A 19,895-nucleotide genomic window follows, 5' to 3' on the forward strand; every position below is an offset into this window, starting at 1 on the left:
TGTTTGCAAGTTGTTTTTTCTTTGAATAAGTCTTTCCCAGTCACTAGGTATGGTCAATCCTCCTTTCGGTGATAGTGCACATGGGCATCGACTCCATTGTGGAATAGTGTTCTTTCCGCCATTGGGTTCGGACATGTATAGCTGCGCCCCCGGTTCGAAACAGTTCTTCGGGTTCCCCTCTGTGTTCAATCCACTGTACCCTCAACAGTATTGTTATTGTACGCGTTTTCCTATGCTCCGCCTATGTACACGATCGGAAAACTCTGCATCTTCGGTTGAAAACATAGCTGGCTTTCGGGGTTCCTACTTCTTCAAAAGAAACAATCCTGTGCCCCTCCCCAACACTGGGGACCAGGTTCAGCACCTGCAAAATCCAAAGGCGGCACCCATTCCCACCGTTGGGGATGGAGATCTCAAAGCTCCCGCTCGCCGCTGGTCAACAACTCCGAGCAGTCCTGTATGAAGATTCCCAGTGTGGCAGTCATTCTCAATCCTGCATGCTGTCTCCCTATGCAGCGGGCGCCATGTTAAGGTCAGGCAAGTCCTGCCTGGGCGCCATATTGAAGTCAGTGAAGTCCCGCCCGCGTTCTTCTGATACAAATCTCAGCCCCCCAGGCAGCCACACTTCACCCAGGAGTGTTCTGCCCCCAAGGCTGACCTCCTCACTGCAAGGGAGCCGCTCACGCTGGCAGACCAAGACTCCAGACGGCCGGGGCCAGGAGGCCCTAGGCGGGTGCCCGCAGTCACCTCGCCTCCTGCTCTCTCCTCATGACCGATTCCTCCCGCTGCTCCCCTCCGCCACTCCTGTTCATCAGTGGGGGATCGCAACCCCGACTAGAAGAAACCATGGCCACTGTAGCATACAACAGCGGTGATTCCGGGCGCCGCCACCATTCAGTATGACGCTCGCTCTGTTCCTCGCGCTGCAAGTTTGGGGAACGCTGCTAATTCAGGCATCGCTCGCCATCCTCAACCGGCACTGTCCTCACCACATGAGTCCTTTCGACCTCCACTCCCGTTTGGCGACAAAATCATTCAAGGTAAGCCCCATATACAGCTCGCGGACCCAGAGGGACCCGGAGCTGACGCGAATTACCTCCACTCGGCCAATCTTGCTCTTTCTGAACAATCAAATTGCAGACCTCCTCAGCAGGTTGCGGCATCAAATACTCGAGTGGGAACTTCACCCCCAAGTTTTCCAGCCGTACTTTCAACAATGTGGATTCCCACAAATAGATTTTTGCCCAAACTTCGCCTCCAGGTTCCCAAACCCTCTATCCTGAGGCAACACCCTATGGCCGAATTGGTCAGGTATATTTGCCTATGCTTTTCTGCCTCTCCCCCTCCTTCCGTTTCTGATTCGGAAGCTCAGGCAAACATCGCTCAGACTGATTTAAGCAGCTCTCACATCGGCCCATTAACCGTGGTTCATTACACTCTTGGAACGATCAGGGGTTTCACATCAAAAGCTGAATCTCAATCCTATCCTTCTCACTCAGAACCGTGGGGACATCAGACACCCAAAACCCAAGGAGCTCAGTCTAGCGATTTGACTCCTTAAGTCATAGAGTTTGGATACTTAAAATTGCCACCAGACTGTATGGCTATTTTCAAAGAAGCAAGAAAGACTACCACCAGAGCACTAAATGTGCAGATTTGTTGTTTAAGAACAACAGGAAAGAGAAGAGGTGTGGCACAGCGGCTAGTGTGGCTGACTCCGGAACATGAGGGTTGCAGTTCAATCGCTGGCGGCAGGTTAGCCCAGCACCATGTGACTCTGAGCAATTGTTCGCTTAATCTTCCCGACGGCTCCCAGCACCTTGACACCCTCGGGTAATTGTTGGCGCTTTACAAATACTGCTACATATTGAAACAACAACAATGTTAATCCGCTACATGCCTCTGTTCAAAATATTATTTGTTACCTTTTGTATCTACAGCGATCTGGTCTAGCCTACACATCCATTACATTGCACCTTGCAGCAGTAGCCACCTATTTGCAAAACTGAAATTTATCTTTTTTTCAAAGTTCCAGTCATTAAAGCCTTTATGGAAGTCCTGAACAGAGTAATACTGCCCAGAATTCCTCTTGCACCAGTTTGGAATCTGAACAGTGTGCTTACAAGACAACTGGGTCCAACCTTTGAGCTATTGCACAATTGTCCATTGCTGTTCCTTTCATGGAATGTTGCCTTACTTCACTTTATTAAGAAGAGTTAGTGAGCTACAAGCATTAACCTTGGAAGAACCCTTCTTTCAGCTTCACAAAGTTTCAGTAGTTCTTCGCACCAATCTAAACGTCCTTCCAAAATTGTTTCCTGCTTTTCATATATCAGTTGAGTTACCTGTGTTCTTTCCTCAACATGACTGAGTAGCAGATAGAGCTCTTCCCATACTCGATGTCAAAAGAGCGTTATTATACTATATTGAAAGAACAAAACATTTTCGTAAGACAAAGCAACTGTTTGTTGCATTTGCTACACCTCACAAAGGCAATCCTATCTCTAAATCGGGTATTTCAAGATGGATTGATAAATGCACTCAAACTAGCTAGGAACCTTTTATCTCCTAGAGCGCATTTCACGCGAAAAACAGGAGCATCTATGGCTATCCTATAGCTGACATCTGTAAGGCAGCAACATGGTCCACACCACACACATTTACCAAACTCTGTTGTGTGGATGTGTTAGCATGTCAACAAGCCAATATAAGCCAAGCAGTGCTAAAAACACTTTTTCAAACAACTGCAACACCTAACGGTTAGCCACCGCTTTGGGAGAATACTGCTATATAGCCTATGCAAAGCATGTGGATCTACAGCACATATGCCTCAAACAGATTGTTATTTACCCAGTAAGCATCTGTTCTTGGCATGTACTTCTGTAGATTCACATGCGCCCTCCCACCTCCCCGGGCACCTGCAGTTGTTGCCGTTTTCATTATTTAGATTACATACGCATGGACATCTCTGTACTACACTCACTCACTCCATTCTCACCCTCTTGCGGGAAAAAAATCTAACGATGGAGTTGATGCCCATGCGCACTATCGTCGAAAAGAGGAGTCACCTTACCTTATGACTGGGAAAGATTTCTTCAAAGAAAAAATACTTGCAAACATCAGGACCCAACACTAGATGGCAGGAGTATGTACAGCATGTGAATCTACAGCTCTACATGCCAAGAACAGATGCTTACTGGGTAAGTAACATAATCACTTCCTTGGCGATGCACGCTTTTTGCCTTCTAGCCATACACCCATTAGGTATCGAGAGAGCGCAAAGACCAACAGTTTACTAGTATCATATCTTAATATCTAAAGGGGCCTCTCTGTGCTCCCTTGTGCCCAGGTTTCGACATAGTGGAATAATCCAGCACCTCCTGTTGCTTGTGTAAGCTGTACAAAAAAACATGTCATGCTCAATAGTTTCATTTAAAGCTTCACAGGCCGGGTACTGTCACTCAACGGCCCTCTGTCCTCAGGCCCACGTAGCGCGAAAGGAATGAAGCGGCAAGGTCCCATGTCGAAATTACAGATATGGTCACTTAGCTAATGGGGGCTCTATCTCATTAAGAAAGCTCTCCTTTGTGAAGTGGCATTTAACTGCGAGAAAGGCATCTGTTAAGGAACCATGACTCACCTGGGGAATATAGAAGCGTGCCTCTGTGTTGCCAATAGGTGGTTTTAATGAAAGACAAAGATAAACCCAGCCTCTCCAGGGGCTCTGCATAGGCTTGATATCCCAATCTCCATCAATGAGACTTTCACATATTTAATCCAAGGGATCTTGCTGGAGCCTGCGTATGACAGAATTTCCGCTAGCCCCTGCCAATATGGGAGGAACTCCGGATTAGCCCAGAAACCTCCTCCAGTACAATCGGGGACGCATGCCTATTCTATCGGGTATTGTTCTCATCCCGAGATCCAGCCTAAGTGGGAGCAGGGGAGTGCTTGCTGTTAGGCCTTCCAGTTGGTGCATGAAATGATTTTCCATCATAGCTAATGTAGTCACACCCAGGGGTCCCCTCAGTTATGCACCATAAGAGGTTGCCCCCAGGGCCTTGTTGTTTTATAGCTGGCTGAGAGTGACAAAACTGTGTTCTGAGCCACAACTTGAGATTAACTCTCACCATCTGTTCCATTTTTAATCTATAATGTGTGGTTACCACCCCATTTGTCATTGTTGTACCCAAGTACACAAATCTAGGCACACGTTCTAGCGTTACCCCTGCAAATGTTGGATTGGCCCTAGTCGAGTGCCCGGGGCTCTGACCCATTTATTTGGTTTTATTCATGTTACTCTCCAGACCTCTAATTTTTCAAAAGTGCTTAAATTTGTTCGGTGATTGTTGGAGACCCATGGGGGATTTAGAGATCAGTATGGTATCCTTTACGAACATAAGAGCGGAAACCCTCATGCTCGCCAGTTTGTGTGCGTCGTTATCACACTGAAGAAATTTACAAGACTATTTCTATAAAGAGTGTACAATGTGGGAGCCAGTACGCAACCCTGCCTGACTCCTCTGGTCACGGAAAGGGGTCGGTCAGCTCTCCTGCAGTACCACACCTGACCTGCGCATAGTTTTTAAAATGCAATCTTACTATGATGTCAAGCTTGGTACCCCAGTGTCCGAAAGGACACGCCAAAGCATTGGTCTTGGTACTAAGTCAGAGGCAGAACGCAAATCTACAGAAACAACTCAAAGTTGTCTCCCACCTAAAGTAATGGTCTTCCAGTACGTCTGCAGACGAAATACTTGGTCAGTTGTACTTGTTGAATCTCTAAAACCCTCCTGGAGGGCTGTTAAATCTTGTTTGCGGACAGCCAATCCTGGAGTCAGTCCAGGAGCAACTTACTAAACAGCTTTTTGCGTGCTATCTATGAGACTAATTGATCTATAATTTGTGGGTGGATCACGGGAGCCCTTTTTAAAAATAGGACTGATTTTATTTCTTGGCCACGTAGAAGAAGCAGGTGCCCCTTTCATATTGGCTGTAAACAACACTGAGAAGTAAGTACTCCAAATACCCATCTTGCTCAAGAATATCCATCATTCCCTTTGGTTTTGCTTTGTTTGCCATAAGTTGGCAGGGTATGCTCAGACGTGAGTCCCTTGCTCACTTTGCCACTGGATTCAAGCAAGCCTGGCTGAAGACGGCTGAAATGCCAGAAACTGGTCCTAGGAAGCTTGTTTCCGGTCCAGGGAAGACATGGCTTGGCAGTTCGGGCTGAACTGTTCCCATGAGGCACAGGTTCAGACTGATTTGCATATGGCCATGTCTAAACTGGGGTGGCAGAGTGGGCTAAAGAACGGTGATGGATTAAACCCAGATCAGTTGACTGGGGGTGAGTGCTTGCAATGTTCAACACTCCGTCCATCATTCCCTTTGGTTTTGCGTAACACAGGCCCCCGCAGCCTCTGCAGTGCGGGGGTGCCCACGCTCCAGGGGCCCCCTCACTCAGTCAAGCAAGCCTCAAGTCTGCACACACACCATTTAATTCATGATTTGAAGTTCAATCCTAAATTAAATGGTGCGCACCGCGCACGCTACAGCCAGTCGCACAGACGGTTGATTATTTAAATGGTGCTGTTTTGGTAACGTAAAACACACATTTGTTTTGGTAACGTGGCCTCCATTTGGTTGGTAATGGTGGGGGGGTGCGCACGCCCGGGCGGGGCCCCAGGGACTTTCACTTCCTGCCGCGCGCAAGATGAATTCAACTGTGGAAATGAAACAAAAGCGGACCTTGGGGGCCCCTGAAATTGCTGCCGCTTCACAGGTAAGACTGTGGCTATGGCTGATCTGTTGCTTTCGACCTCTCTAACACTCAGCAGTCAGGGCGCAGCACGGATTGAAAGCAGCTTGGCCGCAGCACAGACGCTCGTGGTCCATTAACTGCCCATTCAACTCCGTTCTCTGTTTGGAGGCAGCAGTTATGTAGTCCTCATTACAACAAACGGAGCTCTAGAAAGGGCAAGGAAAGGTTGGAACACTGCACGCATAACCCCTTTGAGCTTTTTTATTGGCTGGTCTGCAGCACTGGCTTCTCTGCGTTGAGGGCACAATGTAGTAGCTAAACAGAATAACTGAGTGACAAGAGGTGTGGGGCTGAGGGGGTAGCCGGGCCTGAGCCTAGAAACACATAGCACTCCTACTTGGCGGGATGCATGCTTGCAGAGACGTTTTTAGGCAAGGTGGCCTCTGGCCCAGGGTTCTAGCCTTTCAGGGTGACCCCCTTATAGAGCCTGCTCTGTTCTGCAGAGAGTATAGCCCTGATGACCTGGAATAGTTCTTAAAAAGACTGGTTTTAAATACAATTTCTTTGAATTTATTTTTTATATGGGTGAACTGTTAAAGTCTATTTAGATCAAAGCAGAACCTCACATATGAGAAATTGGAGAGTGTCCCAGAGATTGCAGTAATATTAGCGAGCTGCTGCTGTGTTACAGTATCGAAAATACACTGCACTGTCCCTGAATATTAGATGTAAACACATTTAGAATTTGCAGGAGTGTCCCTGTGCACTGTCGGAGATGAAATTAGATAAACTTAAAGCAGTTCCAAATGCGGGCCCCCAAAATGTTTGGCCAGGACCCCCAATGCCTTAAGATATCCCTGCATGCTATTGCAATACCCTATGTTTCTCAGTTGCCACAAATATGCTCAAGGGGCCCCATTACAAATATAGCTTATTGCCCACTCTGTACCGCTTTACGCCCATAAGTGCGTGTGCCAGGTTCAGATCGGGACCATGTTCCATAAATGACAGCAAATGTTCTGTCCCCAGTGCATATGCGAACCCGCAAACAACACATTAGTGAAAGGCAGACTGGCTGTTTCAATAGTCCACTCCACTATTCACTGAAGCTGGCAACACACCCTTATTTTCAAAGGGGGACAAATCTCCTGCCTGAAGGTGTATGGGTGACTGCAGGGAGATGGCTAGAGGGCCCTCGGATCTCCATGCCACCCCCCACCCCCCCGGGAACCACCTCACGGAGTTCATTGACTTGGGCATCTCCTGACTGCCTCTCTGCCTCTGCATTCACATCTTTAAAACGGCATGGACACAAAGGATTCTTTCATGTAGATGGGGGTCACACCCCCATGCAATTCAGAGCACATCGCCTGATGATCGTGCTGGTGCACACTTGACTTTGGGGCAACCTATACTACAAAAGGGGCCTCAAAGCATCTGCAGTGCCTTCTATAATGCCACGGTGCCTCGAGGCACAAGATGTAGCCGTAAATGCACCCCAGAGTGCTATGCACAATATGACACGTGAGGCCATATAACAGAAGTGCCCCGGAGGTGCAACAGGCATTTGCGCCCGCTTTGCACGCCCCTGGGGCACTTTGGTATTACAGAAGGGGCATAGATGCTTGTGCATCCCCTTCTGTAATACAAATAGCGCTGGCACACACAAAGCGCCAGCGCTATCATCAGAGGGTGTTCTCTCATTTTCATGGGGCCGTGCCCCATGTAAATGAGGGAATCCTTTTGCCTCTGTGCCCACACATAATCTAGACACGGGTGCAGAGGCAAAGAAGCTGCCAGGAGGTGCATTGTCAGTGCGCCCAGGGGCGTAACGCAGGCCCGCGCAGCCCCCACGCTCCAGGGGCCCCCTCACTCAGTCAAGCAAGCCTCAAGTCTGTGCGTGCACGCGCATCATTTAATTCATGATTGAAGTTCAATCATAAAATAAATGGTTCGCACCGCGCATGCTACAGCCAGCCGCAAGGCCTCTTCATTATTTAATTGGTGCCGTTTTGGTAATGTGGCCTCCAGTTGGTTGGTAATGGTGGGGTGGTGTGCATGCCCGGGCCCTGGCTGGGCGGGCCACCAGGGACTTTCACTTCTTGCCTCGCGCGGGATGATGAATTCAACTGTGGAAATGAAACAAAAGCGGACCTGGGGGGCCCCTGGAATTGCTGCTGCTTCAAATGTAAGACTGTGGCTGTGTCTGATGTGTGGCATTCAACACCTACAGCTGGCTGCAATTTCTGTGCCCTGCTACTGTTCTGTACAACAGTTGCTGCTGTGCTGCCACAAAACGGTACATTTCTAGAAAAAACTCGACAGGGTTTGATGTTATCACCTTTACGCCCTTTAGCAATATATTTACTCCATTGTCTGTGCAATCAAATATCTCTTAAAAAATTCCGGCCTGTAAAAAAATCTTTAATAAAAAAAAGTTTGGTCTGCAATGTGGCCACACTGATGTAGCAGGCGTTAGCATGTATTTTTTCACTCTTGCTTCTATCAGTGTAAACAGAGCAGATGGTGCAAAAAATGTGTGACATCAGATGTTTCTTGGTTTCCTGACTGTAGTGTGGACAGTATCAACACATTCTTTCACTGGCCACTAAAGACACTATCGCGTGTGATGCAGGAACAGGGCTACTGTAATTCTGCAAATATTTCCAACATTGCAGGTGTTCAGTAGTTCTCTAATGTAAATGTAACATGATATTACGAGTCTTCGACTGACAAATGAGGAAACAGAAGATGTGGACCGAGATTCTGACATTTCAGATATCATTTATGAAGCCATTCTGTCAAGTTTAATCTGGTGAAATGTGTCTGTGGAAATCGCAAAGCATTTGGCATTACCGCACTTCTAGTAATACCAGCGTGGGCAGAAACTCACATTCGTGCCCAGAACGATATTAAAACAAAACCGGCGATGAGGCCAGGGACTGTTCCAGCTTCTTTCATGTTTGCTATTTGGACCCTAGATTAAATTGGCCATAGTCGACTCCTGCAGGGTAGACTTTATTTTCATCACCATGCGTGCCTTGAACCCTGTTGCCCCATATTTTCTAATTCCACAAGACTACGCACACATTTTGGCAGGTATTACACCCTTAATAAAAAAAATAATCTAATTTCATTCAATTTGTAAATACCTCCCTGTGTAGCTGTAGCCCAGCTCTGAAGCTAAATTATCTCCCTCGCCCAATCCTACTTATAATATCATCCCCCAAGTCCCCCCCCCCACCTCCTTCCACCTGTACTCTTGCCTCTTGAGATAATACAGCACGTCAAGCCAATTCACTGTAACTATCTGAGGAAGGGCCTCTTTGCCCCTAGTAGCTAATCTACTATACAATCTTTCAATTACTTGCTCCACTAAAAGGTCTGATAATCTCCACAGAACCTGCTACCATTAAACGAAACTGAGAGCTCTGATTGGTAGATAGCTCTTCTGGAAACGACACTAATAGGAAAGCACCTGCGACAGATAAATGTCTAAGTCCACTTCGGGTGTTCATAAATTTAGTGAGGGCAGCTCTGTGTCTTTCTGGTCTAAAAAAAAGAACCTTTTTATCCTGTTCCAGGAATATGTTTAAAAACGAACAAACCTGCTAATGCATACCTGTGGAATTACGTTGTATACATTGATTTCTTAGTTGTTTTCTTTATTTTTCTTTTCAGTCCGCGCTAATAAAACCTCATGCCATTCCCGTGCTAAATCAATCATGTCTTTAAGACCCGAAGTGCTTGAAATTAGAAAGGCTGGACATTTCTGGTTTTGCCGCTGGATTATGTTATGCTGACACATTAATCCATGTTTTTTTTCGAAGCTGCTTGTCTTGTTTAATGTGAAAAGGTTAAAGAGGTTGTTTGTGGCTCATCGTGTTGCAAGCTGGGCTCTTTGTAGGTAAGAGGCGGCTTTGCCCAGAGGGCCGCTTCATAGTGCTGCTGCTGATGAAACAAAAAGTCAAATTCATAGGTATTCTAGCAGGAACAGTCATTTAACACAAAACTATAACCCCCTCCGAATGTGAGAGGGGCCCCTAAATCTCCTACAGCTCAGAGATAATCATGGGTTTAGGTTGAATGGGGCTTCCCTGAAGGGATGCCGGCCCTTGAAGGGGTGGAGTTTCCTGCACCACAGGGGTTATCAGCCCTGTGTTATGCCCCTGAGTGGGAAGGAAGGGAGGAGACCAACAATCTTTTTAATGGAGAAGGGTTGTCCACTAGGGTTCCTCCAATGTTTCAGTGTTAATTACCACCACCACCACCACCACCAATAATGCCACCACCCCCATGGAACATCTCAATTTCAAGCTCCACGTGGACAGCAGGAAAACCATCAGATGCACCCTGGCATACCGACCTCTGGACCCGCACTCTAACGTCTGCAACAGCATCACAGACTTCATTGCACCCCTAGGCCTGGACTCCAAGGATTACATCTTCCTTGGCTACCTCATATTCCACAACAATAACCCCAAAGACAACAACACCGCCCACCTCCTCGACGGCGTGAGCAATCTCGGGTTGACCCAGATCATTGACGACCCCACGCACACTTAAGGACACACACTGTCTCAAAGATACTTTGGCCTTTACTTACATCTGACCGGCCAATGCACTGACTTTATAGTTACTGGCGGAGATCACTGGCCCTTGGATTTAAACAAGCCGTGTCCGGCTTCTCCCTCAAGCATACCACCTGGCCTATCAGCGCCTTGTGTGGTGGAAAACATAGCTGCATCTATGCAGTGTGTTGATTGGCCCCTTATATTGATCAGTGGACAGCAGCTTCCCTTTTCATTGCCGCACCCACAGCCTGTGCATTATAGTCCCGAAGGGTAGCTGTGGAGTTCAGTGTGTGGGCTGGTTCATTTTGGCTATATGTAGGCCGAATGGGTCTTTTGTTCTGAGTTTTAATGATTATTTCCCCGATCTTACAGCAAAGCCTGAAGCAAACTCAAATGCATGGCGTGATTACTGAAAAGTGAAAACACCTATAACGTGTATGAAGTGGTAGAAGGCAGCTATCTTATTTTCTTGCCTCACCCACTGCCGATAATGTCTGTCCCCAAAGGCTATGTGTGACAGGTCACAGTGTAGGATGGTTTGTTTTGGCTGTTTGTGGGCATGTAGGGTCTTGTGCATTGTTTTCTTTCTTATTTCTCTGCTATATAAACCTTGCTGGAGCAAGCTTGAATGCAGAGTCGACATCTCTCATACCTAAGTTATAAAACATATATAGAGCATATGGGTGGCAGCTTCCTTTTTCATTGCCGGCCTGCCACCTGTGCAGTACAGTCCTGTGGGGTAGCTTTGCAGGTCAGTGTGGCAAGTGACTTATTTCAGTCTGTATGGTCTGGTGCTCTGGGCTTTACTGGTGATTTGTGGATAACACAACAAACCTTGCCTGAAGTATCCTTAAATAAACACAGTCGCAAATTCCTTGCTGAACAGGTGACAGCCTTCAGCTAAGAGATTTCTTTTTCCTTGCCTCTCCCACTGCTAGTACTCTCCCCAAAAGAGTAGATGTGACACCTCCGAGAGTGGGCTGATTTGTAGGCTGTTTCTCGGCCTGTTGAATCTGGTATGATGGGTTTTTACTGTTGATACCCATTATATTACCACAAACTTTGCACTGCAGCTAGCGTAAATTAATGCAGTCTACCATACCTTAAAATCACATATGTAGCATGTCTTGATAAGATAAAAATTACCCCTATTTGCATATGGGCCGCTCTTTTAGCTGTCTGATTTGCTAATGAGGGTCACTTTTATTTTGGTGCCAGGCTTACTTTCTGTCCCAGTAAGTCGCCAATCTATGAACACTTGAGGGCACGCTGGATGAGAACAGGAGTCACTGAGACAATATGTAGGCAGTAAAGTACAGGATGTCGCTTTTGGAGACTGTAAGACTCCGCAATCCATTGGTAAGGACTGCATTTAATGTGGTGAGAACAGGGGGCCTCTACATGTAGACATTCAGGCCAGCAAGCAATCCAGAGTAAGATGGGGTAAAACAGGCAATGATAGGAGGAGCAGAGAGAGAGAGAGGGAGAGAGAGGGGGGTAGAGACTGAGAGAGAGGGAGGTGGAAGAGAGATAAAGAGAAATAGACATGTTGATTTCTGAGACATATGCAGGGTAATGCCGTGGACGAACATGAAAGATACAGTATCTGTACAACCAGGGTAGCCTCAACGAGTGCAGGTAGGTGGGAGTAGGAGAGCGTAGACCAATAAGGTATAACTAGAGAATGCAAGCAGCACAAACCATGGGCCTGAGGCAGGTTGACACTCGAAAGCCTAGGCATGCTGTGACCAAAAAAAGAGGGCCCCCACTCTGCCTATTCCTTACAGTTGAAATTTACATTTACTGCTGTAGTGTGAGAATGCATTTCATGAAAAGGAATATAAAGTAGGGTTGCCAATAGAAAAATGCCAGCCATGTGTTGTTTAAAGACCCTGAAAGACCTCGTCTTGACACTAAATAGGGTTATAAATAAAAATGTATGTATTTAATGTAATGTGACTTTTCTGTCTTTGTTCCCTTTAATTATCAGTCATGGATTATTCAGGCAGCCCTAGAACACAATTAAAACGCATCCTATTTCTATTTACTGTTCGAAGTATGCACAGATAAGTGCTGAAAATATGGCTTTAGGTGACTGCTTACTTTTGTCGGTGGGGAAAAGTGGTAGGCCGGTCTGCTTGGGCGGGGCCCCTCATTGTGCTTTGCAGTGGGGGCCCCCTCAAGTTTTGTTACACCACTGATTTTAGCTAGCCGATGGACCTTGTTGGGGACAATTCCCATGATTGCTGTACACCGTTCCTTCCACTGGCGTTTCCTGAACATCAGAATCTAGTGTGCATATGGTAGACTCTGGAGAGATGGCCATGAAGCTCGCAGCCTCCTCCCTATTTATCTCCATGCTACTGTTGTCATTATCCCTTATTGGATGTGCTTCCATGCTGTTCTCCCACCTGCATATGTAGACTATCAAAATGTGGCACCCAATCACTGGCTGCAGAATTATTTTCTATTGCACAAAACCCATCCCTACTTCCAGTGGACACCAAGTTTCAGAAGGAACGGTGATCATTCAATCTAGGAGGGCCTACCATATTCCCCGCTCCCAGTCTTTTTTGGCCTCCAATAACACTTTCCTGTATGATCGTCTAGCGGCAAATGCAGTCAGATTCAGAATTTGTAATCAACCTACCCAATATATGTGGGTAGGTTGCGCGCGCCCCTCTCCTATTTACTGTTGCAAGGGGTCCGTTGGGGATGGGATCACTGGGGCCTAATTAAAGCCCCTAGGGATGAGGCCCCTGTGGTCCCTATTGGCTCAGGGAGGGGGACGGTATTTTTCACTCCCTTAGAGGCCCTGGGGCTCTCCCTGGGTCTTTTTGGGGCTCGCGGATGGGAGGCACACCCCCACTCCCCTTTACAAATATGTTTTGACCCCAGCATGGGGACCCCGGGCCAAAAGTGGCTTGAGGAGGGGGTGTGTGCTAATGGGTTGGACACGTGTAACCTGCTCGGTTTCGGCCCCAAGTATTTAAAATCGGCTGCACCTGGTTACTTGGGCACCAGCACAAAAGTGAAGTAGAATTAATTTAAGTAAAGTTGGAGAGGTAATGGGAGAATTGCTAGAGGATGTCTTTTCTTGGGGCCACTTTAAGTAGTGCTGTTTATTCAAGAGGTAGCATCTTTTGCAAGTCCAAACTTCCAAGTGAACTCCTGATATTAAGCAGTTTGTTGTGTAGACTGAGATCTATGCGTCTCTCACTAGAACTCTGAACTCTTTGACCTGTAAAAACATGTCTTCTTTAGGAAGCCAAGCAACACATAAATTCTAAAGGTGTGATGCCCGCAGCCTGCTACTTGAAGTTCTGAAATTAAAAGAAAAAAACATCACGTGGAAATGCTATTTCATCATTTTATTTTGAAATAAGAATTCTCTATTTGTTAATGTTCGCTGAAATGCTGACCAGCATTGTGTGATGTTGCAGTATTACTTAAGTTGCTGGGTCATGGTTGACACTTGCTTTGATCTTTGTTTTTGGTTTCAGATGGTTTTCGGAAGGTGGTGCATATTGAGCAGGGCGGGCTCTTGAAGCCTGAGCGTGATGACACTGAATTCCAACATCCCTATTTCATAAGGGGCCAGGAGCTTCTGCTGGAGAACATCAAGCGGAAAGTCACCAGTGTAAGTGCAAAAAATGTTGAAATGGTGTTTTAGCTAATTTAAAACACACTGTTATAACGATAACTGCCTCTTTATTTAGATCTTTGGTTATACGTCCATATTGGTACATTGGACCGGCAGTTAAAAAACGATGTATGTTGTCGTTGACAGTGTTCTGTTATGTGTGAAATAAATTGGGTTCTTCTGGTTTATAGAAGGAAAGTTTTTTTTAGAAAAATCCTTGTTCTTTTTCGCCAGCTCTATATAATCATACAGAATTCTACAGAAGCCCTGATTTACACAAGAATGTTATCAGGCTGTTATTTGTTCCCCTTCGAAGGAGGGGCATGTTATTTTGTAGTTCTATTTCAGTTTACAGCTTATCTACTGGCTTACAAATCTCAGCTATGGAACTAGACTTTTTATTCTGGCACACTTTCTTAGAATTGGATAGGTTAGCCATTTCACATCTAATACTGTACAGAGACCTTAGTGGTGAACATATAGGTATACCCTGTGGAATGCCTGGTACTGCCACGACGACTGAATGCCTGTGTCCACCAGACCATGCTTTATCTCTTGCAAGATCTGTTGCTTCTGCTGAGACTAGGAGCAGCACACTCTATCTATTCTGTTGCATCAATTTAAGACCTAGTTTGGGCCTCAAAAATGATAGCCATAAAGGTATTCCACATCTGAACCAAATCTTCCACATCTGAACCAAATCTTCCCCATGATCAATAACAAAACACCTCAACCATTTAATGCTGGTCTGCAGCTCACATAGCTGATTGCGACGTTTGTGTATGCTTTGATCTTCACACACCATTCGATGTCACCCTGCTAAATTCCAGTTTTCTTTCACACATGCAGGGGAAGATCAATACTAACAGCTCCTCTGCATACAAGTGCAAGCGCTGCTGCTGCTTGTGATTGTGGGAATCCTTGTAGTAGTTTTTTGCGCTTGATTTTCCTCCCTGTGTTCCTGATGTGTCTGTTTGAGCACTGGGCTATAGTGTTTCAGAAGTACCTGAAAGCTGCGCATAATACATACTGGGTCTCCCAAGGTTGTAGAGACACCGCAGGACCTCCTGGTGATTTGCTGCATGAGACAGATAGTTTATCTGTATTCCACAAGCTGCGATGAACTCTGCCAGAGAAATACCTCTAGGCAAGAGTGCCCTCCCTTTTGATGGATACTTGTGCCTGCAGATTACTCACCTCTGAATATCCAAGACACTAAATTGGATCTGGAAAGCTCTGACACAGCTCTCCTCCTCTGTTAGGAGGTGCTGCCTCTGTGTGGATGCCAGAAGTGGATTCGTGTTGATGTCACTGGAGCTACATAGCACCCAACTCTGCACCCTGACGTTCGTTCCATTTCTTCTCCACCTTTCAATACGGGTCTGACGCTGCTCTTCTCCTTTTCTGATGGAATTCAGTTCCCCAAAACCTTTCAAAACAGTGTGTGTAGGAAAGTGCCCCTTTTTGCATGGTTGCCCCCCACTTTTTGCCTGATTATGATGCTCTTTGACTGAGTGTGCCCTAGGTTCTTGCCAACTAGGCAACCAGGGCCTATGTTCTTTTCCTAAACTGTACTGTGTACCCCCAAATTGGCACCTCTCTGGCCTCATGCAAGTCCCTTGTAAAAGGTACACTAGGTACCAAGGGCCCTGTGACCAGACAAGGCCTCGAAGGCTGCAGCACTTATTGTGCCACCCTTAGAGATCCTGTACCTTAACACACACACACTGCTATTGCAGTCTGCGTGTTTTGGTGCAGAGAAAAGCAAAGAGTTGACATGGCACACATCCCTGTGTACCATGCCTACAACCCGCTGCCTATGGCATAGGTCTAGCTGGGTTTACTGTGCCGCTGGTAAGGGTACAGGTGCAAGAGCCCTGTACCCCTACAGTGTCTAAGTTTATTCTTAAGACATTGTAAGTGCAGTAAAGCCATAAAGAGTATATGGTCTGGGAGTTTGTCATTACGAACTCCACAGTACCATAATGGCTTTACTGAAATCTTGGAAGTGTGGATTTAATTAACAATGCACTCTGAGGGCAGCTTAGAGATGCCCCCCTGAAAAATGACCCAACTCTAGTGTCCTGGCGGATTGGCTACTCGCCAGCTGCCACCCCCAGACATGTTTGTGGACCCCCGAGTCGAGAACCTCCTGCTGTCGGGATCTGGAAACAAAGCACATCCTGGGCATAGGTGCCAAGCCTCCTCCAGAATGGGCAGGGTCCACGTAGGGGAAGATTTAAAGGCTTGCTAACTTTGTGAGCTGACCCAACCATTTGCTGCTCCAAGCAACTGTCCCCACCGGTTCTGACCCTCACTTTGGGCGGGAGATTTAGCGGGAAAACCAAGATAGGAGGAGAGGTGTGCCCACCTTTGCAGACCCCACCACTTTGGAGTGGGAGGTGAGGCGAAGAACAAATCTCGGTCCGTGCCATCTTGAAGATGGGGGTGGGGTGGGAGGGAGGCAGCCAATCGAAGTGAGGCTTATGCCCCATCTCCCACTGGAGGATGGCATAATACAGGGTGTACTCACCCCAAGGAAGGGACCCATTGGTCACAACCTGTACCTACCTGAAACACTCCTAAATCTAGTATTTAGGGGCAACCCCAAACCTTGTCTCCTCAGACAAGAAGAGAGAAGAAAGACCGAACAACCGTGCTGAAGGAAGAGGAGGACACCAACTGACTAGGCCCCAGCCCTACCGGCATGCCCTGACCTTGACCTGCTCCAGAGGAATTCTGGCACGTCCTGCAGCCAGCAGCCCCCGGCACGTCCTGCAGCCAGCAGCCCCCCAGAACCCTGAGGCCCTGCCTTCACTGAAAAGACCATGTCTCTCGTGAGCACCAGATTTGTTCAACAAGACACTGGCTTCTGCCAAATCCACAGGTCTGCACCACTCTGCACCTGACCCCCACGGGACGAGTTCGAGTGACACAACACCACAAGCGATCCTGACCTGGGATCTGGTGATCCCTGACCTACCTCAGGTCTCCTGATCACTTCTGCTGCCCCTTCCTGGAGGATCCCGCCACCGGAGCCGGTAAGGAAAATTGGACACCAAAAGACACCCCTGCACCTGACGTCCCATGGCCTTGGATGGCCCAATTGATGGTGTCCTGGCATCCCACAACATCCCAACTTACCTCTCCAACCATTGGTCGCCTCCAGAAAATCTTCACCCCTGAGCCTGCAGTGTTTGTTGAAACTAGAGAATCCCCATTGAAAACAACCAGGCACCCACCGCCAAAACAGCACCCGGCAGCCCTGAGGGTGCTCTTGGAGTGCATCCTTGGCCCTGGGGGAAACCCTGGTTCTAAGCCCAGAAACCAAAAACTAAGTACTTACCTGTAAACCGATAACTTCAATTCCTCCCATTGGATTGCATTGACTGCTTTTCTGTGAAATACTTTTGATGTGCGGAGTTGGAAATTATATGAAAAGTCATACAAGTTTATTTCAATAACAAATTGCATTACTTAGCTTTATCCAGGAAATGTCCCAGTGTGGTATGTAGGTATACCACACTGAGTAAGAAAAGTAATCTAAAAAGTAATCCAGCAAACTAGTCACAAAGTAACTGTATAGTAATTTCAACTGTTTATTAACATTTGACTTATCTGGAACTAAACTAAGTGCATTCAACTGCATTTCAACTATATTCAACTGCATTTTTCTTGCAAAGTACTTTTACACTTACCTGTGCCAGGCCTTGCTTGTTTCTAGAAATAAAATACAACTAAATGAATAGTTTATTCAAAACAAATTGGTCAGAGTTCAGTCCTTGAGTGTGAGACATCGGTTCTTGCCTGAGTGTGTACAATAAATGCTTAACACTAACCTCTGATAAAGCCTTACTGCTCGCCCGCACTATCACAAATGTAGAGTAAGATATTATCTACTTTTACAGCTGTAAGCCTTTGGGATCCTCTGGACTGTGTGCACCCTATGCCTTACTTTGCTATAGTATGTACAGACCAGCTTCCTACAGTGTGTTATTAACATGTCCCCACCCAAAAAGTCATATTTTAAACTCTGACTAAGGCCAACATGCCTTCATGGACTCACATGATGAGTTTCTGCGGTTGAAGGTCTCCAGGCGTGAGTAGTCGACTTGTGCTAACCCAAGGCGTCAAGCCGAGAAAAAACAAAAATGTTTAGTTGTGGGCCAGGAATGACTTCTCTATTAGGTGTCCGTCAAAGTCCAAGACCAGATCCAGGTCCAACTCCCGCTCCTTTCCATCATCTAAGTTCACCAGGGTCAAAAGGAAGAAGCACAAAAAGAAGCACAAAGTCATTCTGATGCTTCCAGGAGATGGTCCAGACTAAAAGGTATGTCCACATCTGACATTTTCCTCCAGCTCTTTCCTCCTTTCAAATAAAGCTGGTGGACATCAAGGCACAAGAGGCTCGGTTCTCCCCAACGGCACTGCTTCACGCCATCTCTGTACCAAATTCAGTCTACCCAGAGTTTCCGGAGTCAGAGGCCAACTCTGCTGTGTTCCACCTGGGTCTGAGGGAGGTTTTCAAATGGGTGATAATTAGCTCTGGAGTGCTATCTTACCCCATGGGATGATTGTGAGACCTGCTTGGGGACTCATCACCTTTTTTTGCCCTCGGCACCCAATCCCCCTCGTGCCTCTCGATTCTCTACAAACACCTTACCAGCACCACACCCATTGACTTTTCATGTCTTCCCAGCACCAATATCTACTCTCTTGTGCCACCTTCACCTCTGCTGCAACCTTCCCCGCTGGCTCAAGAGAACCTGCTGGCCCCCAATTAAACAGTGTTCAAAAGGGAGGCCCATCACCTTCTTGAAAAAAGAGCAGTATATGGCAGTTGGGATGATTGCCAGCATTTCTAGTAGATAATCCACGACGACTCCAAATGTGACCTCTCGGAAGTCCCACGAGATACGGATGACGGAAGCTTATTGGCAGCTCTTCCTTATTATGTGGCTGGAGACTTGTAGGCCCCTGAGAAAGTGAGAGTGTGCTCGACAAATTTCTGGAAATTGACATCCAACCCTGGTACCTGTGCTATGATTTCATGGCGTGATAAATAAGGCCTCTAAAGTGTTGGAGTTGACCCTTACTTCAGTTGAAATTAGGCCAAATGTCCTTACCGAAAATGTCTAGTCAGTCACACCTCCTTCCGAGCCAATGGTTAAGTACCAGACCTAGCCTTCCTACTCTTCCTCCCCAACCAGGGAAGTTGCTCTAGGTTGTCCTGGAAATTGAATGTGTGGCCAGTAGGAGGTCAGGTGTCTTCTCTTCTACATGCATTGGGGCCATTATGTTGGATCAGTGGATCCCTCAAATTGTGGAAAAGGTGTAGACCTGTCCCTGCTGCCAGCTGTCCCACCCCACATTTCCCTCCCCATCAATCCCTTCTTCCGAAATACCACCTGCAGATAGTGCAAGAGGTGGCAGTCCTGCTACAGAAAGGAGTGGAGTCGTTTGTGCTAGAGGAAGAGCTTGTGCAGAGGTGCTTCTCCTAGTACTTCCTGGTTCACAAGTAGGACAATGGTCTCGGTGGGATCCTAGACCTCGGGCTCTTGAATTTTCACCTGACCAAGGCAAACTTTAAAATGCTGTCCCTCACTCAGGTCCTTTTAGTCCTCGAAGCAGAAGAGTGGATGAGGTATTCTAGACTTGCAGGACACAGGTACTTTCATACTCTGATCCTGCTGTGGCATAAGAGGTACTTGTGCTTCATGGCAGGGCCCGCTTACTACCACTTTGTGATGTGGACCTCTCGCCTGGACTCTCATCTGGCATTTTGAATCTTCAAAGGTTATGGCAGTGGTTGTGGCCCATCCTGAGAGGTCAGGGATTTGTTTTTTCCATATGTTGCCCAGTGGCTGCTCAAAGCCAGATCACCACAGATAGTGTTGCATCACTTGCAGGTGAAATA

General features: G+C 46.9%; 1 protein-coding gene across 4 annotated transcripts in view; it reads left to right on the plus strand.

Annotated features, from left to right (window-relative positions):
* HSF1 (heat shock transcription factor 1) overlaps positions 1-19,895 on the plus strand; it is a 490,333-nt gene that overhangs the window by 120,606 nt on the left and 349,832 nt on the right. For all 4 annotated transcript variants that reach the window (XM_085604483.1, XM_085604485.1, XM_085604484.1 and 1 more), the window contains exon 3: positions 13,839-13,975. In XM_085604483.1, the coding sequence (XP_085460609.1) occupies positions 13,839-13,975 (137 nt within the window). The remainder of the gene's footprint in view (positions 1-13,838; positions 13,976-19,895) is intronic.

The sequence above is a fragment of the Triturus cristatus genome, chromosome 5_1 (genome assembly GCF_964204655.1).
Source record: "Triturus cristatus chromosome 5_1, aTriCri1.1, whole genome shotgun sequence".
Classification (NCBI taxonomy): Eukaryota; Metazoa; Chordata; class Amphibia; order Caudata; family Salamandridae; genus Triturus; species Triturus cristatus.